The 23,398-nt window shown below is 41.7% G+C and overlaps 1 protein-coding gene across 1 annotated transcript in view; it reads right to left on the bottom strand.

Annotated features, from left to right (window-relative positions):
• The window catches only part of Amph (amphiphysin), a 142,265-nt gene that overhangs the window by 31,799 nt on the left and 87,068 nt on the right, over positions 1 to 23,398 (bottom strand). The window contains exons 7-13 of the mRNA XM_048339447.1: positions 22,078 to 22,163; positions 16,062 to 16,137; positions 15,113 to 15,195; positions 11,976 to 12,114; positions 10,607 to 10,735; positions 4,739 to 4,858; positions 746 to 769 (exon numbers count right to left, since the gene is read on the bottom strand). Of these exons, the coding sequence (XP_048195404.1) occupies positions 746 to 769; positions 4,739 to 4,858; positions 10,607 to 10,735; positions 11,976 to 12,114; positions 15,113 to 15,195; positions 16,062 to 16,137; positions 22,078 to 22,163 (657 nt within the window). The remainder of the gene's footprint in view (positions 1 to 745; positions 770 to 4,738; positions 4,859 to 10,606; positions 10,736 to 11,975; positions 12,115 to 15,112; positions 15,196 to 16,061; positions 16,138 to 22,077; positions 22,164 to 23,398) is intronic.

The raw sequence follows: 23,398 nt of genomic DNA, 5'->3' as shown, positions 1-23,398 counted from the left end.
AAAAATGCATGAATTCAAGTAAGGTTCTTAAAACCTTATGACCAGAACATTTCTAAGACAAAAGCCTTATCTCCAAGAATAGCAACAGTCTTCCTAATTTCTCTGTGATAATATAATACCACATATACTCTGTTCACATCTCCTCAACTCTATATTCTAGAAATACTTGTCAGATTAGCAGAATGGATAACATGGGCAATAATATCTACCTTTTATTGATAAGTCCTACACATTGGGCTACAAATACCTGATGAAATCCCCACACAATTCTCTTAGGTCTCTGCTATCATCTTTATTCAATTGACAAGAAAAACTGAAGCTTCGAGAATTTTAAAAATTGCTCAAAGTCCCAACATTATCAGTATTAAAGTCTGAACTTAAATCCAGCTTGTTATTAAATAAGCTTCATTGCATGTAATTAGGAAATCATAGTTAAAATCATCTGCCGCTGCTCTCATTCACACTGGTTTGATTCTATTTAAAGCAACCACACAGGTGCATGCCCTTCCATGTGCTACCAGCTCACAGGTAGAAGTGAAGGTCACAATGCCACAGCCTTGACTAGCTATCCCACAACCTGGACCCCTGGCACACTTTCCCCTACCAAGCTCTTGAGGTTGTGAAAATGAGAAGGTTTGATTATCATTAAATATGTGAGTCTTCTTCTTTCCTTTGTAAGGGAAATAAAACATAATGAGGCTTCCACATTTTTACAGCTCAAGATAGAGGAGATTAGAGCTCTTACCGTCCATAAGTCCCAGGGCAATGTCTGAAAAAAATGAACAAAATATTATTACTCTATAAATCCAAAACATGGAAGAAAAGTACCTAGGCAGTGACAAATGTAAGGAGGTGAGAAATGACTTTATAGCAAAAAATATTTTTTAAGCATTCAATACAACACCTTTCTATAGAACCTGCAGCAGTGATGGAAATGTATTTATCATCTAATTGGTTAGACACTTGTCACACGTGGCTACTGGGTACTTCTAGTCTAATAGAACCAAAATTTTAAGTGTATTATATGTACGCAATTTTTTAAAATAATTTATAATAAGTAGTTTTTCTCTTTGATACTCTGGAGGGTCAAAGACAGAACATTTGAACAGCTTCAGGTAAAGTACAGTCCAGCACTTCAGCTTGTGAGTACAATGTTTAAATTGGTGCACATGGCTAGTGCATACCACACTGGAAAACACAGGTGTCATCCATCTGCTCTGTGTTCCAAAAACAGAAAACAATCCTAAATCTGAAATATATCCCACATCTGAAACAGTGTTAATTGAACCATACATCATTAAAACAGGAAGATAACCAGATCTTAGGTGATATACCTCATGGAGGTGAGGCATATTTTAATCATGTGACTATCCCTTACCCCATCACATTCGAGAGGCCAGAGGGTGATCAGTTTGATGATAAATGAATCCCCCAAAGCAGTTCCTTCAATGTGTTGAGTTACAAAGCATGTAGTTCAATTAATTGGTAATCACACACATAAGCAGGGTGCCCATTAAGACATATGAATCAATTAGAGTTGCTGGGAGGATTTTCATTATAAAGCTTATTAGTTCACAGGAAGAAACCCAGATGGTGCAAACAACCTCCACTGTGGGCTGGGGTGGTGGGAGAGACCTCCCTTTCTTCTTTCTTCTTAGACTGAGAATTAAAGTCACATCCCTTTAATGTGCCTTGTTTTTGTGACAGACCCACATTTGCAAACTTGTTTTGCATCACTGGAGCCCAGCACTGCCATTTTAAATGCTGATGCTTCCAGAGGCAAGGACAGATGTCTTGTTGAGAACCCGCACCACAGAAAGTGGGATCCCCGGTTATAATGAGTGCCCCCCATCCCCCACCTCTTGGTATGAGCCTATTCTAAATTTACTCAGCTGCTCACTCTGAATCTCTGTACAGTTTGGTTTGACTCCTGCTTAGCAAACTCTCAGAGAGTATCAAATACAGAAAGGCACACTTCTGTGAACACAAACTACTTCTGCGTTAACATACGTTTTCTCATTGTCCACAGAGTTTCTTTTCTCTTGCTTCACAGACCCTTAAGAAATACAAAAACTTTAGACAATTGGTTTGTGCATGTATGCATATGAACTTGCATGTATTTTCATATATGTTTATAATTTACATTTAACTTTCACATATAAAACATGTGAGCTTTGCCTCTCTGAGTCCGACTTCATTCATCTAACTTAATTTCTTCCACGACCATCCATTTCCCTGCAAATGATGTATTATTCTTTCTGATGGCTGAGTAAAACTCCATTGTATAGATATACCATGAGCTCTTGATTCCCTTATAGATTATAGGGCATCTGGGCTGTTTCTATAACTTGTATCTGGTGAATACAGTCATAATTGTCAATATATACAGATGTGAAAATTAACTGGGTAACTTGAGAGCAGGGGTGGAGCTGAGAGAGATGAAGAAGGATAGAAGGGGTGACACTGATCAAGATATATTGTACTCATAAACTGACATGTTGGATTGAAGCCGCCTTTGTGCAACTACTTAGAGATTGAGCAAAATAAAAACAGATAGTAAATGCTGTAGGTCTCTTCAAGATGTAGATAGCAGGGCAGTTTCTCCAAGGGAAGGCAACAATGTAGAATGTTGGGTTGATCACTCTCCAGGATGGTGAAAGGAGGTGAGAGCTCACATGAACACTGTGAACATCACAAGATCATGTGTTCTGCTGGTAGCAAGAGAGTCAGAGGACAGCAAGGGGTCAGCGATAGTTAAAGATATTTGTGAGTGAAAAAGAATGTAACAACTGTGCTATTGGTCCCTCAACTCAGACTTTATCCCCAGTGAATAAGGCGAGAGGAGAGTGGATATGGGGCATGGGTGACTCCCTTACACCACTGGAAGCCAAAGAAATTTACTTGATGGCTCCAAAGGAAATCCACAGAACCCATAGAGCTTGCCCTGATGACACTAATGTACTTCCCATAGTAGTACAAAGACTTTTGAAGACATTAATCAAAATTATTTTCTAATTCTGCAAGAATCCTTAATCCAAGTGCAGTGGTGCATGCCTATAGTCTCAGCCACTTAAGAACCTGAGGTAGGATCATTTGAGCAACAAAAGGAAATCCATGTTGGAAAAAATGATGAATAATTTAATCTGAAATCCACACAAAGTCTCAAATTTGTGGGCTGATTTAATCATGAATTGATATAAAAGTCATTTCTCTCTTGGTTCAAATTTCCATACAGAAAAATGTAGTGGACTTTCACTCACTCTTTTCACCATCCACCACAGGAATTTTTCTTCTGCCATGAACGTAGTGAATTACAAAGGGTAAGGCAAGTGGGTTCTTTTATCCATCTGTTTCTGCAGTGACAGAGCTCTGAGATGGACTCACTCCAAGCCACTCAGGCATTCACTGTCCACATTTCACTGCCACCAAGGGACGATGTTATACTTGTTGGCAATGAGTACTTTCATATCTTCCAAAATATGGTTTAGATAGAAATTCAATGAATTGTAAGAAAAGCTTCCCTAAAACAGATTTCTGCAATCAAACATACTTGGAAAACTGAATTAAACAGTCTAAACAGTTGTTTTTAAAGTAATGGTATGAATTTACAGGGCTTCTACTAGTCTAATATACATAGGAATCTCCATTTCCTAAGACAGTATAAAGATAATTTCCTGAGCCACTCATCTAAGAGATCAATCATTTTTATAAAGCTTTAGCTCTAGAAACACACTTCCTGAATTCCTATGCCTAGACATATTAGAGTTGTTTGTATTTACAAGAGGGAGGCTTTTAGAAACCCAACTACTTTCTCAAACATGGGCTGTACTGAGCATCATGTTCTGGAGATACTTAGGTTCTATTCGATCATATTTAGTCATCTCCCAGGGGCTTACTCTGAAGGACAAGAAGACTTCAAGTCCAGGAAATTCAGCTCGGCCTCAATTTCTAAGTGAAGTTTTACAATACGTTTTCATTAATTTAACTTGTGGTAAATTCCAGCATGTTCAAAATTTTCCCCAAAGTCAAATGTATGTTCCCTAAAAACACCAAAATTACCACTCAACACTCAAAATTACCTAAATTTTGAGCCAATATCTTCCCATTTTTACAGATAACTGTAAATGATATTTCCAGAAGAATCAGTATAGCCACTACACAACTACCCTTGTGACACAGGATCTTATTTCAGCAACTAGTGGAAGAAGAGAAAAGAAGATGGTGGGAGGCCATTCTACAGGGTAAAGAATGGGCAGGACAACTTCAAGTTCAGAGCTATCAAGCCTGAAAAAAGATTTGTGTTGGGATACAATCTCATAGTTAATTCAAACATGCCTCAAGTTGTAAAGGATGAAGGAGAAAATGAGGGGAAAACAGGAAGAAGAATAAACCTAAAGACAAAAGAAGAAGCTTTATTTTAGGAAGCCATAAGACCTCTTTTAAAGTAAAGAGAAGCCCCATTATTCCATCTGTAAGTGGTGATTCCAGGACAAACGGGAATGCAAGGTGTGACACTTCTGTGGGATCAGACAGCTAACAGTATCTGGAGATTCAGAATCATTACTATTGATAAATGTTACTCCTGCTCCTCCTTCCTATTGGGAAGTATTTTTTAACCCAAAGGAAAGGAGATGAGCATTATTTGAAAGAAATTAAGAGTCACTGTTTACCTTCTTGAACTTAATGGCAATGTATGTATAAAATGCCCTCCCCAAATATCCAAAAGTCAACTCGATACCTGAGACATGGGTGAGTGGCTCACTCCAGCAGAGCCAGCGGGTGCCACCTCAGGCTTGAAGGGATCGAAGTCTAGATCCAGCAGAGTCTCTTCCTTCTTCACCTCCGTGGTGGCTTCATTCTGTTAAACACAGATAAACAAGGCATGCATTAGCTGGGCCCTGAGATGGCTTACCTCATGAGCTCACTCATGGGGAATCTCTCTAATAACAGTTTGATAGCCTCAAACATGCACTCTGTAAACTACACCACAGTGAAGAGAACTGAATTAGGGTCAGTTTACCTTTTGATGGCTTACTCACACACTCCCCGAGTCCCTTAGATAAAAGTGATGAGAGGAGAAATGACTAACTGATCAAATATCATCTAAAGAGTCCTGGAACATGTCCAGAACACCTTTTCTATCTTTGTTCTGTTCAGTTCAGCTAACAATGCACACTTAAAAACAAAACAAAACAAAAAGCCTTAAGGTAACCCAAAAGATTCCAAATCTCAAAAAAAATCCTGGACAAAAGAAAAAAAATAGTGTTGGAGATATAACATTTCCAGACTGTAAACTCCACTACAGAGCTATAGTTATGAGAACAGCTTGGTACTGGCACCAACACTGGCACGGGGAACAACAAAACAGAAACCCAGAAATAAACCCACATACCCACCTAATATTTAATCAGGGAGCCAAAAACAGGCTGGAAAAAAGAGTCTCTTCAATAAAGGCTGTTGGAAAAACATTCGGAAAGCAGAAACTGAATCCTTCTCTGCTACTCTGTACTAAAGTCAACTCAAAATGGTTCAAAAACTTTAATGTAAGACTGGAAGCCATGAAACTACTACAGGAAGGAGCAGGAGAAACATCAGAACTTCCTGGCACAGGCAGGACGTTTCTGACTAAAGTTCCAGGGGCTCAGCAAACCAAAGGAAGAAATGGAATTGGATCAAACTAAGAATTTTCTACATAGAAGAGGTCATAGTTAAGAAGCTAAAGAGACAGCCTACAGAATGGGAGACAATGGTGAATGTTGACAATATACACAGACCTCGGGAAACTAAACCCTAAAACCAACAATCCAATTAATAAATGGACAAATGAGCTAAACAGAGTCTTCTCAGAAAAAGAAGTAAAAATGGCCAACACACATGAAGAAATGCTCCACATCCCTGGCCATAAAGGCAAGAAAAATCAAAACAGCATTGAGATTCTATCTCTCCCCAGTTAAAATGGCCATCATCAAGAATACAAACAACAGTTGCTGGTGCAAATGTGAGGGGAAAGGAACCCTACTATACTGCTAGTGAGAATGTAAACCTGTTCAACCACTCTGAAAAGAAGATGGCAAATTCCTCAAAAAAAAAAAAACCCCTAAACATAGAACTACCCTATGATCCAGCAATACCACTCTTGGGCATTTAGTAAAAAAGATTACTAATCAAGATACAGTGAAGTCCTTGTACAACCATACTCATTACTGCACGATTCACTCTAACCAAGGTATGGAATCAGCCCAGATGCCTCTCAATGGACAAATACATTTTTTAAAATGTGGTACATATACACAATGGGATTTTACTCATCCATTAAGAATTATATCAATATAATTGATATAGGGGATATAGCCTAGTGGCAAGAGTGCCTGCCTCGGATACACGAGGCCCTAGGTTCAATTCCCCAGCACCACATATACAGAAAACGGCCAGAAGCGGCGCTGTGGCTCAAGTGGCGGAGTGCTAGCCTTGAGCGGGAAGAAGCCAGGGACAGTGCTCAGGCCCTGAGTCCAAGGCCCAGGACTGGCCAAAAAAAAAAAAGAATTATATCATTTGCAAAGAAATAGGTAGATCTGGAAAAAAAAAAATGTAGGCCCAGGGAGACAAATCATTAATGCGTTCACTCATACATGGATACTAGAACTAAGGCAATATAAATGTCAAAGTAAACACATATGCAGTTGTATACAAGTACACTCAAATGTATTTACTGAAGTATGGTATTTGCAGGAGAGATTTACTTAGAAAAACAAACTCATAGTCCAACAGAATGATTACTAGGAAACTGGAACTTGAAAGGTGGTGTGGGGAAGGGGGAAAGAGGTAGGGTAGAGGAATGAGGAGAAGCGATGGGGTTGAGGGGATAGAGAAGAATAATGAAAGAGGTGACATCAATCAAAATGCATTGTACTTATAGACTGATTTGTTGAATGGTCACACCATTGTACAACTACTGAAAAATAATAAAATTAGGACTTTTTTTGAAAAGCAAAAAAAAAAAAAAAAAAGACCAAAACAACAACAAAGCATGTAAGCAGGATAGCCCTGCTGTACAGCCAAATGCATCCTCTTCCTATGAGAAGGCAAAGACACTTCCCAGAAAACGCTCTGTGCTCCCATTAAGGCTTGAGCCATTAGAGGGCTCTGTCAGACTGACAGATTTCTGTCTCAGTATGCTGTGATGAAGATGAGGGTTAGAGGTCAAATGGCACAAATCCATGGTAGACTGGGGTGTCACCCATTACATCTGGTAATCCGGGCAGGGACAGCACGATTGCTTTTCTTCCCCATTAAGTACATATTAAAAATAGCAAACTGGAAACATAAACTGATCTTGTTAATGTAAGATGAGTCATTTAGGAAAAAAATTAAAACAGTATTTTGGTGGATCATTGGATGTGAATATATCTGGAGAAAAACCTTCTCACACCCCTAAACTCTCTAGTTTTCACTGTTATCTTGTAGTCAACATTTCATTTTCAGTTTTTATTTATTTTCTTTGATCATCCATCCATGTCCTGTGAGTCACATAATTATGACACATTCCATTCACTTCTACTCTGTGTCTTAACATAGAAGCCAACCACCATATCTAACATTGTAAACACATACATAAAACATGTAATCCCAAATGAGGGACATTTTAAGTCACACAATTGTTGGGGAAGCCTTAGCCTTGAGGGGGAAGGGCATTGGAAACCTTGCCCAAGACGCCGCCCTTTCCCCAGCCCTGGGGAATGCAGAAGCAGGCCACATTTCTCTGGGTCCAGAACCAGAAGAACTGGCTTTGCGAACAGCCCCCCCAAACTTTCTCACCAGCCCATGTGCCCCCAGTCTCACGGTTTTCACCCCTGGCATGGCGCTTTCCAAGTGATGTTAGCTCATGAGGGGGTCCTATGGCAAGCTCGCCAGCCTATCAGCGTTCTGGCCGATCACCCTTCTCTCGTCCCTTCCTACCATTAGCCTTTGCCCCGCCCTAATAAATCAGATTGCTCACGAAGCATCTCCGAGATCCACGCACGCCTGGCTTTCTTCACGGGTAAGGAGGTGGGTAAAGCGATCTCATACAGCCCCGTGCACCTGAGGTCTTTCCTGAGCCTCCCACTCCACCCTGGCCTTAACTGCAGGTCGGTTGACCAGGGGAGAGGGTGAGAAAGGGAGCTGTTAGAAGCATAGCAGAGCCTTGATCCACGGGCCAGGGGAGGCGACCCGAGCCCGGGACACAATTGTCAGTGTGGCAGTGATAAAGGGTCAGGATGCACATTTCCATGGAAAAAAATCGGCTCATTCACAGAGGAACTTGGTCAATGCTCACAGGTTTGTACCACCTGGCTTACAACAATGTTTGCACCGTAGTGGGTGGGAGATCCCAGGACCAGCTTCACAAGGGCACCTGGGATCTCCTTAGTCATGTAAATTAACTGACCCCATATCTGCTGGACCAGGAACTCTGCTGCACAGGCTGAATTACCACATAAGGTCTCCTGTATCCACAGAGGAACAAACAACTGAAGAAATCACTTATATCCACAGAGGAACATATAGCTGGAGAAACAACTAACACACCTCAGGAAGAGGTGGCATTTGTCTATTTTTAAATAAAGCTAGACTGTCTCACTCAGGAACCTCAACAGTAGATAGGAAAATAAATCGATCTCAGTGCCCTCTCCCCACATCATGACAAGAGACAAGTGGTCATTAGTGATGAAGTCAATTCCAATCACACCACCTGGAATCAGGCTGCTTCTCAAATTCAGAAGAGTAACAGAATAACTCCCTTCTGCTCCCCCGTTCCTCCTCCCAGATTAAAAGAAAACAACATAAATAAATCGGAAATCCCAAAATGTATCTTCCTAATAGTCTCTGGGAGCTAGCTGTTTTGAATTCAGCTGGCAGAATAATGGGTATGATAAAAGCCCCTGGCATTGAGGGGCCCTGGGGACCAGCACAAGGCTGTAGGAAAGCCTGGGTGAGGGGTTCCACCACTCAATGGTGACCACAACCAGAGCTGGAAATTCTATTTTGAAAGGATTCTTCTCCTTCCTCCTCCTGCTCTTCAGCAATTCCATTACTCTGGCTCCATAGTACCAGCAAAAGTGAATGCTCCCAGCACGCAGGGGCCTAGCCTAGCACTTGATTCTCTACATACACCCTATAAAGGGTCCTTACCTACGAGCCCACAAACCATAGATCAAAAGAAAGAACATTCAGAACCTCTTCTTTACTTCAGAACTTCTGAGTGTCATGTTCTTGCCACTTGACTGTCCTCAGCTAAGTACATAAGTCCTTGCCTTTGATGGAACTGAGGAGACACCCTGGCAAAATCAACTAAGTGAGGGCTTTCTTACCCTAAAACACTCTCCCTGTGGAAATCCACATAGCAAAAAAGAATTGAAGGTAGGCAGTGGCAAAGACAATAGACAGCAAAACTTGGAAATTAAAACTGCCAATACTTGGTGTCAGGGCTATGGGCAGGGGCTAGGTAAGGTCATGTGACTCAAAGACAGCCATCCCTGGGGCACATGGATGTCTACCAATACACAATCTGCCCACACACCAATAAACATACAATTCTCCCACCCCAAAGCACTGCTAAATCACACTGCACACTTGGAGCTTATTAAACACAACATCCCATACAAAGTACAGAAGGAAGAAGATAACAGCTCAAAGCACAGTGTCTTTCAATAAATGATCTCACAAGGGATGAGAAATTAGTATTTGTTACCTATTGCTTACAAATTTTGGCTCTCTGGGTTTCTTGTTATCAATATACTGCCTCTGCCATTACCAATGAGATGTGACCATCACTGGATATTAAACATGATGTTCTTATTTACATGCTCAACAATTACATCCTGCCACAATTGTGGCACACCACCTCTTATGCAATGTGAATATTGTTTGAGTCTGAGAAGAGTAACCACTGGCATCCCTGGGGATGTTCACTCTCAAGGAAAGAGTTTGGGTGGCCCAGAACCAGGATCCGCTGCAATGATGTTATTACCTCACCAACACATCAATCAGTATCTTGAGCAAGTGTGCACCTTCTATTAAATTTTGAGATCAAAACAACAGAATACTGAGGTTAAATATGTTTTGAGAGGACAACAGAGTGACATGAAAAAATGCTCAGTGAAGTCAAGTCAAGGTTACATAAATATACCATCAGATTTTAAGATACTAAATAAATATAAACTGAAGGAAAACAAAAGAATACAAATGTAGGTCTTTACATTTATTAATGGTATGTCACAGAGAGATGATGCAAAGGATTCTTTACAATTCTTCAGTTTATGGGTCTCCATATTTTTCTTCACTAATTATACTACTCTGGATGAAAAGAGTATGCAAATACATCCTCCATTTTAGAATGTGTCAATGTTCAAAGTAATTAAAACAATCCTCTTAAGAATTACAACGTTGCCACTTTCTCTAAGGGCAGATCCCTGAGAATCACTCTACCAAGATACATCTGGCACCCTAGATCCACAGCACACACTCACCTGGGCAGATCCTAGATCTGCAGCACGCATCACCTGGGCAGATCCCAGATCTGCAGCATGCACTCACCTGGGCAGATCCCAGGTGGACAACAGCCACTCACCTGGGAAGGTGTCGTCACATTGATTTCCGGAACAAAGTTGTCTTCAAAGAAATTGATAATGTTCTCCTGTTGCAGTTCCTTGGTCGGGGTGACTTTAGGCAGAGGAGGAACAGGAGGCCCCTTCCTTGTCTAGGGACCATCAAACACAAACATGAAATCAATCAAAGATATAGGCGAGATGTGAAGAAATGTCACAGGAACAGAGCTATGGACAAACAGATCTCTGACCTAAGTGCAGACCTGTGTAGACTCTTCTACTTGATTCAGGCCAGGCATGTGTCTACTTGGAGGCTCCATGAGCACCGACAGGCAATGATCCAAAGGGAAACATTCAGGTCACAATATGAGTTTTACAATAGGCAACTTCCATCTTACTTTCTACTCCAAGATTTTGAGGTAAATGTTTAGCATCTACTAAATATGTATCTTTACAATTTTCCTTATTTTCAACTATGTTCATGAAAGTGTGAACTAGACCAGGAACTTCAAGTTTTCCAACAAGAAATCTTGGTTTACTCCAAATAGAGAAAGTGGGAGTGGCAATGTTTCTCCATAGTTAACCATTGCTTGGCCCTCACTGATTCTGCTCAACCATGCGATCCATGCAGTTTTATTGAGTGGTTATTTAAGTGCAATACAGTGGTAAATATGGGAAAATGCATAAAATAACACATAAATATAACCACTCTTGTTGCTCCAAGAACAAACACAAGCATTAGAAAAGCAGTTTGGATGAGAGGGCAAGATAAAGACACTTTGGAAGATGGGATAAATTTTCTTTGTGTATGTCAGTGCTAGGGCTTGAACCTAGAGCCTAGGAGTTGTCCCTGAGCATTTTTGCCCAAGGCTAATTCTAAAGCCATAGCTACATTTTTGGCCTTGTGGTGTTTAACTGGAGAAAAGAATGTCATGGACTTTTTTGCCCAGGCTGGCTTTGTACCATGATCCTCAGATGTCAGCCTCCTGAATAGCTAGGATTACAAGCAGATTACAGGCATGAGCCACCTCTGCCTGGTTGCTTGGTTTGGTTTTGTTTTTTTAAAGGCTTGCTGGGGGTAGACCTCAGAACCCGTTGCATACAAGGCAGGTGCTCTAGCACTGAGCTAGACTCCCAGCTGTTAAGAGAGGACTCTGAGAGCCCGACACGGTTGCGTAGGAACACAAACTCGCCTGAGGAAGCTGAGGGTGGCAGAAGTCCCAGAGATTCAAATAGTTGTCAAATGAAAACAAAAACCAACAGATTGATTCCTTGGTGGGAAGGTAATCCCAATGGAAAGTTCAAGCAAAGCCCTGAGCCACAGGATACGCCCCAGAGATCACCTTACAGGCCAGCTCTCCCACTTCCCCTGCAGGTGTGCTCTCTTCCCACCTGTGACGGTGACCTGGGCCGCACAGGCGCAGGAGACGCAGGTGCGAGCGTGTGGTTGGGGCCAGCTGTGGGACTCGGCGGGGGTGAAGGCTCTTCTGGTGGCGATGGGGTCTTGGCAATACGGAGAGGGCCCGAATCGCTGGTTAGACACAGGGGATTAAAAGGTCTCACTCAATCAGGGGTTCTCCATCCTGCACCCCTCTGCAGGTTAATTCTGGTTTTTAGAATCAGTGATGATGAGGCCTAGTCCTTCTATTCCTCCCGAGGGCCAGATCCCATGCATATATCACCTGTTCTCTTCACCTAAGTGAGGCACTGCTGTCTCCACTAGACAGGTAAGAAAACTGGAACACAGAGAGGTTAAGGCAAAACCCTAAGGTGGATCTCAATTTAGCTCTTAGTCTTTCCACGGTGCCCAACAAGCTTTAAAAGAAAGACTCTCCCCACATTAAGCTGGACTCATTGAACCAGTGTCACTTTTGATCTCCAACAGAATCTTACAGAAAATCCTACTGAGAAAACCGTGAATCTTATACAGGCCTCTCAGGAAAGGGTGAATACATCTCTTGAAGGGGATTTATAACATCCTGAAATAAATTCAGTATTTCTTTCTTTCTCCACCTTATGGAACAATGACTCAAGTTAGACACCTTTGCAGTGTGCAAACCAACCACGTGACAGATGAGCTTCAATAATAAAACGTTCCTGAGAGCCACGCATGGTCCCAGCAACAGACCAGGAGTGTGGGGATGGCTAAATAGGAAACTAATACAGCACTTGGGACAGAGTCTACTCTCTAGGAATTTCTAAAGACTACAGCTAGAAGGAAGTGAGTCTGCACTGTCAAGTAAGAGGACACAAACACAGCATCATGGTCTACACAGTCAAGGGCGAGGGAACTGTGTCCTTCAGAGAACAGATGTCCAATTGGGCCCCACACCAGCAACCATGGCTCTGATAGGAAACACAGCCCTGGTCTACAGTCTAAGGAACTTCACAGAGCTCACTCACCACCTTGCTCTGCGGAGGAATGTGGGGAGAAAGAAATGAAAGGAACATTTGTTAAATAGGAGACACCCTGCCTTCTTCTCCTCACTCTAGTCAAGACTGAGAAACTCTGAAACTTCTAGATGCATGTGTCCCTTCATTTTCCAAGTAAAGGAGCAACTCTTCATGGTTCAATGGGCTTAGTGTGACATTCTAAAGTCATTTTGACATTGCTATTCTAACTTTTCCGTTTGTTCCCAGCTTACTATTGAATTCACCATTTTGAAATGAACTCTATCCCTTTGATATGTTACTGTTTGTTCATTCCTTCATTCGTTGTAATAGCTCTGGGGCTTGAACTTCAGGCTTGCATTTGCCAGGTAGATAGCTCTACCTCTTGGGCCACACTCCCAGCTCTTTGGTAAAATTCATTTTTTTCTGAATTTGAAAAGGTTGGGGCAAACTTAACGTGTCCATGTAAGTGTTCAGTGTTCCTTGATCAGTCCCTCCCACCAGTCCCTCCATCCCATCATTCTTTCCTCAAACTCATTTTAGATTTCCCACTTTATCACATATGTCCACTGAGTATTCTGGCTATATTTGTCCTCTGTTCCATTTTATTCATCCACCCCCTCCCACTAGACCCACTTCTACGCTCATTGCAGTAAACTGTCTGTGGATTGTTTGAAAGTTTACTCCGTGGAAATGCAGTCCTCTCTCTACTATCTACTGTACTTCAGTCAGCTAGCTGTCTGTAAGGTGCGCCTCTCTGTGTGGTTACAGGGAAGGTTGTATTTTAGCTTTCAGTAGGGGATCACAGTCCAGGCCAGCCTAGGCTAAAGTGTGTGACCTGATCCCAAAGCAAAGAGACTTGAGGGAGGGTCTATTGACTTTTGAGGCTTCCAGTTCTTGTTTGCTTTGAACAGGGCTTCACTTTTTTTTTTTTTTGCCTAGGGTCAGCCTTGCTTGGCATCCTCCTCTGTAACTGGGATCACAGGTGTGCACCTCACCCAGCCTATTGCTTGGGATGGGGTCTCACTAACTTCTGCTCAGGCTGGCCTCAAACTATGATCCTCCCAATCTCTGCCTCCTAACTAGCTAGGATGACAGAGGTGAGCCACCATGCCTAGCCTTCTTTGTTCTTTTAGGCCACATTCATTCCCCCAGAAAGAGATGGGTTTACTGCCCACTCAATAGTCACAGCTATAACAGGGACTATAGGCATAGCCTAACCAAAGAGCAAGCAGTAGGGGACCAGCACTCCTGAAAAAGGTCCAGACACTGACAGAGGTAGGTCACAGACAATATTAAATAGATGCTAGACATAGCATTGCACACACCTCTGGCTGTTTTTATGAATGCAATCGTATGAGTGTTTCTACTGTTTGATATTATCTCAAGTCAAGACTGTCATGACTATACATTAATTTAGAAGCCATGTGGTGAAGTAGTTATGTTTACAATAGATTTCAAAACTGAGCTTGTTAACCAGAGAGGTTACTAGACTTCATGAAAGAAAAGCAAAGCAAGTTAGTCTCGGAGGCACACAAGTGGAAACTGAGGCTTCTGACTTCCAGCCCGAGGCTGCGCAGCTGCATGTTCTGAGCACACACACACCTGGGAGATATGGCATGAAACAGAGTCCTGAATCACAAGAGAAATCTGGAGTGAAGCTACTCCCCAGCCAGGTAGACCATTCACCTGCATGCCATGTGCATACGGTCCTTGGGCCCTAGCTGTATTTGACTGGCCTGCTGCCAACTGGGAAAGCTACAAAGCAAGAGCAAAGCTGTGCTTGCAGATCAGTACCCAAGGAGAGGGAAGCAGGAGGTGAGGTCTCTCTTCTACTTCTGTCTTTTCTACAGAAGTAGCAAGTAAAAACACTCTATCACAATTACACATGATTGTCACAGCTCCCACAAAACTCAGAGAGGCAGTGAGCTAATTTGGCTGCACTAACAAGGATCAAAGGCATGTGTGAAAACCCTAAACTAAGGTTGGTGTCAGCCTCTGGATGGAGTCTAGCTCCACTGACAATTAAAGGATGAGTAAAGTGGCCCAGGGCCACTCCACAGACCACAGCAAGTTCAGCAGGGGGCGTACCACACAGAGGTGTGCAGGAGTGAACTGGCCTCTGAGCTGTGGCCTACCTGGGAGCTCCTTGTATGGTGAAGGCCTTGTCCGCGTGCTGGTCGCCCAGTTTCGTCATCACTTCAAACAGTTTGTGGCAGAGCTAAGGGGACAGAAGTCACTCTTCTATTAGTTGAAGCTATCACCATGGTACCCACCCCTGCACTCTCCCCAGAGGAAGCTAAGGGTGCCAAGAGAGGCAGGGAAGCCTCACTACTTGAACTTCTGTACATGATGTCAATTTCCAATCCACATCAAAACTGAAGTAAGTTCAACAGGAACTAGAAGGTATCATTTGAAGATAGCCATTTATTCACCAGAGTAGAGAGTAGAAACCAAAAGTTGATTAGTTACTTTTACTCTGCTAGCAATTGTCGAATTACTACTCTCTGGAACTGGAAAATATTCATCGGTAAGAGTGCTGCTGACATTTGACTATTTTGAGATTTTTTTTTTCAGATTCAAGCATGAAAACCTGAATTTATACACTGAATGGAGGTTGAGACTGTGAAGCTAAAGCCAACCCTTTAAAAGATTTAAAGAACTAGCCAGGTACGGTGGCTTACACCTATAATACCACCTACTCAGGAGGCTAAGATCTGAGGATCACAGCTCAAAGCCAGCCAGGGCAATAAAGTCTGTGAGACTCTTATCTCTAATTAACCACCAGAAAATCCAGAACCAGACCCACGTCTCAAGTTGTACAGCACTCGCCTTGAGCAAAAGAAGCTCAGAGAGAACACCCAGGCCCTGAGTTCAAGCCCAGGACCAGCACAGAAAACAACAATACAGAGAACTATGTGGCCACACTATAAAAAAGAAAAAAATGAAAACCACAAAAAATGTGCAAAAAGTACAGACACTAAGTATATGAGACATGCACAACCAGGAGAATAGTTTGGAAACTGCTATGCTATTATTTCATTTTCTTCCAAAGGAACATTCTTTTATATTTACTCCATTACTCACCACAGCAATTTCCTTATGGAACTTGGCTTCCAGGCTGGATACATTTTTGAAAGTATTCACATAAAATCCAACTCGTCTGCCATGTGGAAAGAGAATAGAGGCGAGAGAGAGACCAGTTAACAAAAATGGACTTTTTTGTGTGCCAGTACAGGAGCTTGAGCTCATGGCCTTATGCTTTCACTCTGACACTTAAGCCACAGCTCCATTTCTGGCTTTTTTGCTGGGTAATTAGGGATAAGAATCTCACCAACTTTTCCTGCCACGGCTGGCTTTGAGTCACAATCCTCAGATCTTAGCCTCCTGAATAGCTAGGATTACAAGCACCAGTGCCAAGCTAAAAAGAATATATTAAAATTGGCCTTCCTTCCTTCTTTCCTTCCTTCCTTCCTTCCTTCCTTCCTTCCTTCCTTCCTTCCTCCCTCCCTCCCACCCTCCCTCCCTCCCTTCCTTCCTACCTTTCTTTTCTTTCTTTATTTCTGCCAATCCTGAGGTTTGAACTCTGGTTCTGGATGCTGTTCCTGAGCTCTTTTTGCTCAAGGCTAGCGCTCTATCACTTGAGCCACATTTCTACTTCCAGCTTTTTGATGATTAATTGGAGATAAGAGTCTCACAGACTTTCCTGCCCTGGCTGGCTTTGAACTGTGATCCTCAGAACTGTGATCTCAGCCTCCTAAGTAGTTGGGATTACAAGTGTGTGCCACTGGTGCCTGGCAAAATTAGGTTTCCTCTACACAATTTTGAATAACATTGGATTGAATAAAATAGTTAAACCAAAGTATGCTCGACTTTCCCTTGCCTGCTGATAAACAGAAATTTTTGTTTTGGAACACAGTACACATCTCTCCTTGAAATTCAGGCTCTTTTTTCTGTATGATAGCAGTTGTAATTCTGCATGGCATCAGAGCACCTGGAGCGTTTATTCTCACTCAGTAGATCCCAGGACACTGACCAACAAGGTCCATCTATGATGAGTTCTAGAAACCACACTGTGGGAACTAACCAGTGTCCTGAGAAGTGGCTTCTGTTTTAGAGATGGTTCTTGACAAGTTTTGAGGTCGACAAGGTTATTTTTCATTTTTACTCCATATAAAGGGTCTAGTTTCAGTATTAAATATTGGACTCCTCAATGCATGTGATGGAGGTATGTTGGGCTCAGGTACTTACTTCTTTCCACACTCCCTTTCACGCCCTCTCCCCTAGTCACCCAGCCCAAAGATGAAGCTAGGGTGAAGCGGGGGAGCCAGCACCGACCTGCCGCATATGTGGCCTGGCCGAGAATGTGTGCCCGCCTCCTTACCAATAGACGAAGTCAGACATGCGCATGTCTCGGGGTCAGCTTCTTAGAGTGAACTAACTTTATTGAGACAAGGACAACGGGAGATGATTCCCGAGGGAAGGGGGTTGGCCAGGATTCCGATAGGCTGAAAGGTATCACTTGACCCCCATGAGCTATCGTCACTCAAGAGCGCTGAGCCAGGGCGGGGTTGGTAGGCGCCGGGCTGGCTAGGCTGGGTTGGGGGCTGGCTGGGTGCAAGGGCGGACCCAGAGAGGGCAGCTTGCTTCCGCATTCCCCCAGGGCTTGGGGGAGGGGCGGCAGGCCTAGGGGCCGGATCCCAACAGAGGTAAATACAAAACCCTAAGATAACTCTAATGGTTGAACAAAACTAAGAGCATGTTATCATGGGGCAAGCTGCCTGCTCTGACATGTTTGAAGGGAATTCTGGTAGATAACCAAAAGTCTTCCTGTCCTCGTTTTTTGGTCTCAAATATTAAGAACACAGCCAGCAGTAGATTCTGGCTAGTACTTCCCTCAGGGTAACTTCTCTCCATTTCTAAATGAGGAATCTTGGGACTTTATATTAACTTAATCCTTTTTAATGCATTTGAGAAAACTGCTACCTTAATTAAATTCATGGTCTTATTCCTATGATGAGTCTCAGAACCAACTCCAGCAGCCCAGCGGCTCTATAAGAACAAAATAGGGACTGCTATGTCAGAAATATTGAGTGGATCTGGCACATGTGACAGCACATATTCAGAGAGCTTACAACACACTTGGGGAGTTGGAAGGATGGGGTTTAAGGAGAGGAGAAGGAAGTTCCAGGGTTTAAGTTGCACCTTGCAATGCACAGGATTCTAATGAAGAGAGAGAGAGAGAGAGAGAGAGAGAGAGAGAGAGAGAGAGAGAGAGAGAGAGAGAGAGAGAGAGAAATGCTCCATTACCACCAAAGCTCCCAGGGCCAGTGGGCTTCTCACACGTCATCCTCCCTCCCTGCACTCATAGCACTGCTCTGGAGGCCTTTGCCTCATTTGCCGAGGCTGCTCAAACCATATGGTTAACATGCCAAGAACCAGCATCCCCCCAAAAGAAAAAGGAAATCATGAAAGATGTGGAATTACATTCACCTTCACGCTTACTGTCTAAGACTTTGTTATTTCCTTTCCTGGCAACTGCTTTTCCCTATTTTCCCATGTAAAGAAAACAAGAACTTATAGGACAAGACCCATAGCATCATAAGGATGGCTTGACATGCACTGGGTGGGCAATCAAGAAATAGTGAATGATTGAAGGAGAAAGAAATCTGACCCCTACCTCTCTTCTCATTTCTTACCACAACCTTCCTGGGCACTCTATCTCAAACCTCATGATGCACTAATTTAATTAAAGTTCTATAACACACACCTCCAACCCCCATTACTCTACTCATGGTCTTTTATACCCTAGAATATTCCTTCACCAAAGGCCAACTTCACTAATTTTAAAATGTTTAGCTCAATCATTCCCTTTGGGGTAATTCCTTCTTGACAAGAATATGTCATCATCATCTCTGATGAATTATAAGTTCCTTTATAACTTGTAGACAGAGATGGGTGTGTGATTTGATAATAGAATGCTTGTTTAATATGTGGGCTCAATACTGAGCAAGACAGTAAAATAAAGAAATAAATAAAATAGACAAACATACCCAAGCATTTCCTTTTTCTGAAATTAAACCTGTACTTTCCCTAAGTAGTAATTCATTATTTTTCATTTATACAAATATTTCAGAAACAATTTCCTACTATAGAAGTGATGGGAGAGTAGAAAAACAAAAATTGCATACTGAAAGCAATTAGATGTAAGTCTTATGTTACCAAACTGTATTACATCTATATTAAATTCTAGAAATCTTATCAATAACAATATTAAAGGTAAATGGAGCCAGCATACATATCAAAAGGTAGAAGTTGGTAGAATGGATAAACATACACCTACACACACACACACATCAAACACATATATCCCCTGAACACGCATACACACACAACAAAAACATACATCTCCTACACACATACACACACAGCAAACATATACATCCCCTACACACACATCAAACAGATACATCCCATATATGCATATATATGTACATAATGACATATTGTACCCTCAAACCAAACAAGTTGAAAGTAAAAAGACATAACACAAAGAGGGAAAAAAAAAGAAAGAGACTGCTAGAGTGCTATAATAGTATCAGATAAAACAAGCACATTTTATTAGTAGGAACAAAAGCAGACATTTTATTTATTAAGATGAACTGTTCAACTACTAAGAATCGCATCAATTGAAAAACATATAACACACTTAACAATGGAGCTCAAATACACATAAAGCAAAAGCTGACAGAATTTATGAGAGAAATATACCTAAACTTAGTTGGAGATGGCAATATCTCATTTTTCATCATGGATAGAAAAATCAGATGCAAAATTAGTACAGGGAGGAAAAAAGGAGTTGAAAACTCTGTTTTCCAAAAGGACTTACCAGATAGTTAAGAACATTCCACCGGAACTTTGTATGATAATGAACAGTTTGATGTGGGATTTCACACAAGTCACTTAATACATTTCCATTATTGTGTGTTCAGTAGTTTACATTTCCCCCATAGGAGGCATAGGAAACTCAAAGTACTAACTTCAATTTCAAGTATGAGCAATATAGCTGGGAAAGGAATTGTACTTGTAAAGTAACTTGTAAAGTTATGACTGCATGGGATCTCCTTATAGATAAAAAGAGATCCTAGATAAAGACTGCAGGGTTCATGAGAAAAAACACAAAAACATTTTGCATATTATCTGTAGGATATATAAGCTTCACAATCTTAGTCAAGATGTTTACCTAATATAATCCTTAGATGCCTCATCTGTAAGATGGAGACAGCAAAATTATGGTAATTAGAGGCAATGTACATCAGGCACATAAAATGATCACCGGCCAAAGAAGATACTTGAAAATAACCTTTTTCTTCTAACACACACACACACACACACACACACAACTTAATAGATATGGATTTATATAAGAAAGACATAACATATGGAAAGGAAAGACTAAGCTAATTTTGACCAAAGGGCAGATTTTGGCTTGAATGTCTTGAAGAATTCTTTTCAGAATGATAAATTTGACTCAATTAAAAAGTATTGAACCATATGTTCTGTACATGAAAGAAGAGGAAAGAATTCTTTCCAATGCTTTCTCTCAGACATTCCATTTGTTTTTAAATCTCTACAAAGTCAGGTTATAAGACATTCTTACAAGTATTTCATTTTTTAAATAATTGTATACCTTTAAAGAAAGAATACATAAGCCCAAATAGTGTCAGTTAATGCTAATTTGGGGTGCTTTCTACAAATAACTACGAAGAATTCATGTATATACATACTAATTCAAACAGTATATACTTGTCTGTTGGGAATTTTGGCAATTCCTGAGGGCATTATTTCATAATTATCTACTGGCAATCTTCCAGAATATTAACCTCACCACTGGAAATTTTGAATATTGAGGTAGTCAAGCATTCCAAAACATCAGCTTAACTCTACCACTTTCAGCCACATAGATACTTCGGGTTTTCCAAGGTGGTTAATTGGAGATAAGAGCTTCATGGACTTTTCTGCTCAGGCTGGCTTTGAACCACAGTCCTCAGATCTCAGCCTTCTGAGTAGCTAGGATTATAGGTGTGAGCCACCAGTACTAGACAAGGTTTTTTTGTTTTTGTTTTTTGGGTTTTTTTTTTTTGCCATTCCTGGGGCTTGAGCTCAGGGCCTGGGCACTGTCTTTTGCTTAAGGCTAGCATTCTACCACTTGAGCCACAGCTCCACTTCTGGCTTTTTCTGTTTATGTGGTACTGAAGAATCAAACTCAGAGCTTCATGCATGCTAGGCAAACATTCTACCACTAAGCCACATTCCCAGGCCTGCTTTTTTTCTTTTCTGATAACTCTATATTCTTACCTTATATATGATGTGTTCACATGTACATCTGTGGAGGGTGGGGGAAGGGCAGAGAATCCCAGGAAAAAGGGTGGGAAAATGCAGCAATGGAGGGCACTGGCTACACTGGATATTGATTAAAGTGAACTATACAACTTGTGGGTGGAGATGGGAGGGAGAGAATGGCAGAGAATGAGGAAACAGATGACACTATGAGAGGGAATGTACTTACTTATTACCTGACTATGTAAAGGTAACCCTACTGTATGTGACCTCTAAAATAATAATAAAGTAAATTTTTAAAAGAAAAACATCAACAACAACAAACATCAGCTTAAAAAGCAATGGGGCTGTGTATAGTGGCATATGCCTAGAATCCCAGCTACTCAGGAGGTGGAGGTGGAGGATTTCTGCATGAGGTCAGTCAGACCAAAGATAGCTTGAGATCCTATCTGAAAAGCAAACTACAAGCAGAAGGACTGAGACATGACTGTGGTATCCAAAATAGGTAGCTGCTAACCATATGTGGCCATTTCAATTCAAATGAATTAGAACTAAATAAATAAATTTAAAGTGCAGCGCCTCAGTGTCCCTAGCCATACGTCAAGCACCTACTATATCTATATCCACATGCAGAGACTGAGTGCCATGCTAGAGAGTGCAGGCCCAGTCTCCTGGATGTGGCCGGGGCGGCACAGGCACAGGGGGTGGCTTGCTCTCTCCACTTGCTGGAGGAGCTGTGGACCACATGCAGAAACATACTTACCTTGACCACAGTGATGGCAACTCTTCTTGTAAGTCAACGTTAAACTCTTCAAACACTTTCTGTGCTTTCTGAAATTCCTCTTCTGCCTAGAAATGGTGCACAATGCACATTTACACATACACAAAGTCCCTTCTATAAATAACAACAGCATCTGATATCAAACAGGAATTGCTTCATGTATCCTGCAAAGATCAGGAGAAGGAAGGAACATTTGTTAAAATGCACATCCTTTTTTTTTCAGTTAAATATGAAATATGAAGATTTTTTTTTGTTTTTTTGTTTTTGTTTTGCCAGTCCTGGGGCTTGATCTCAGGTCATGGGCACTGTCCCTGAGCTTCTTTTGCTTAAGGCTAGCACTTGAGTCATAGTGCCACTTCTGGCCTTTCTGTTTATGTGGTACTGAGGAATCAAACTCAGAGCTTCATGAATGCTAGGCAAGCACTCTACTGCTAAGCCACATTCTCAGATCCCAAAATAGGATGAGTTTTTGAAACAAGAAAGTAGATTGATTAGCATTTCTTTTATGGCCAGTGACATAGAGCACTTCTTCATGTGTCTCTTGGTCATTCTCATCTCCTCTTCAGAGAAGTCTCTTTTTAGGTCTTTAGCCCACTTTCTAATAAAAATATTTCATTTAAAAATGTGGTTGCTGCCTGTCATATGGACATGAATTACTGGACATGAATGTTATCCCCTAGAAAGTTCCAGTCTGCTGGGGTGACTAAATAATTGCCTGATGCAGCCTTAGGAAACACTAGCAATCCATTCTGCAACAGTCTATTGGGGAAAGGGCAGGAAAGAAAGAACCTAGACACCTAGAGGTCATATTTTAACGGAACTTGAAGAATCAGTAACCCTATATGAGGGCTGGGAATGTGGTTTAGCGGTAGAGTGCTTGCCTAGCACACATGAAGGGTTCGATTTCTCAGTACCACATAAACAGAAAAAGCCGGAAGTGGCACTGTGGCTCAAATGGTAGAGTGCTAGCCTTAAGCAAAAGAAGCCCAGGGACAGCGCCTAGTTCCTGAGTTCAAACTCCAGGACTAGAAAAAAGAAAGGAAGGAAGGAAGGAAGGAAGGAAGGAAGGAAGGAAGGAAGGAAGGAAGGAAGGAAGGACAGAGAGCGAAAGAGAAAGGGAAAGAGGGAGGGAGGGAGAGAGAGAAAGAAAGAAGGAAAGAGAGAGGGAAGGAGGGAAGGAGGGATGGAAGGAGGGAGGGAGGGAGGGACAGAGAGAGAAGGAAGGAAGAAAGAAAGAAAGGAAGAAAGAAAGAAAGAAAGAAAGAAAGAAAGAAAGAAAGAAAGAAAGAAAGAAAGAAAGAAA

The sequence above is a fragment of the Perognathus longimembris genome, chromosome 2, assembly GCF_023159225.1.
Source record: "Perognathus longimembris pacificus isolate PPM17 chromosome 2, ASM2315922v1, whole genome shotgun sequence".
Classification (NCBI taxonomy): domain Eukaryota; kingdom Metazoa; phylum Chordata; class Mammalia; order Rodentia; family Heteromyidae; genus Perognathus; species Perognathus longimembris.
The sequence above is the reverse complement of the archived record's forward strand: the minus strand, read 5'-3'. Positions and strand labels throughout refer to the sequence as shown.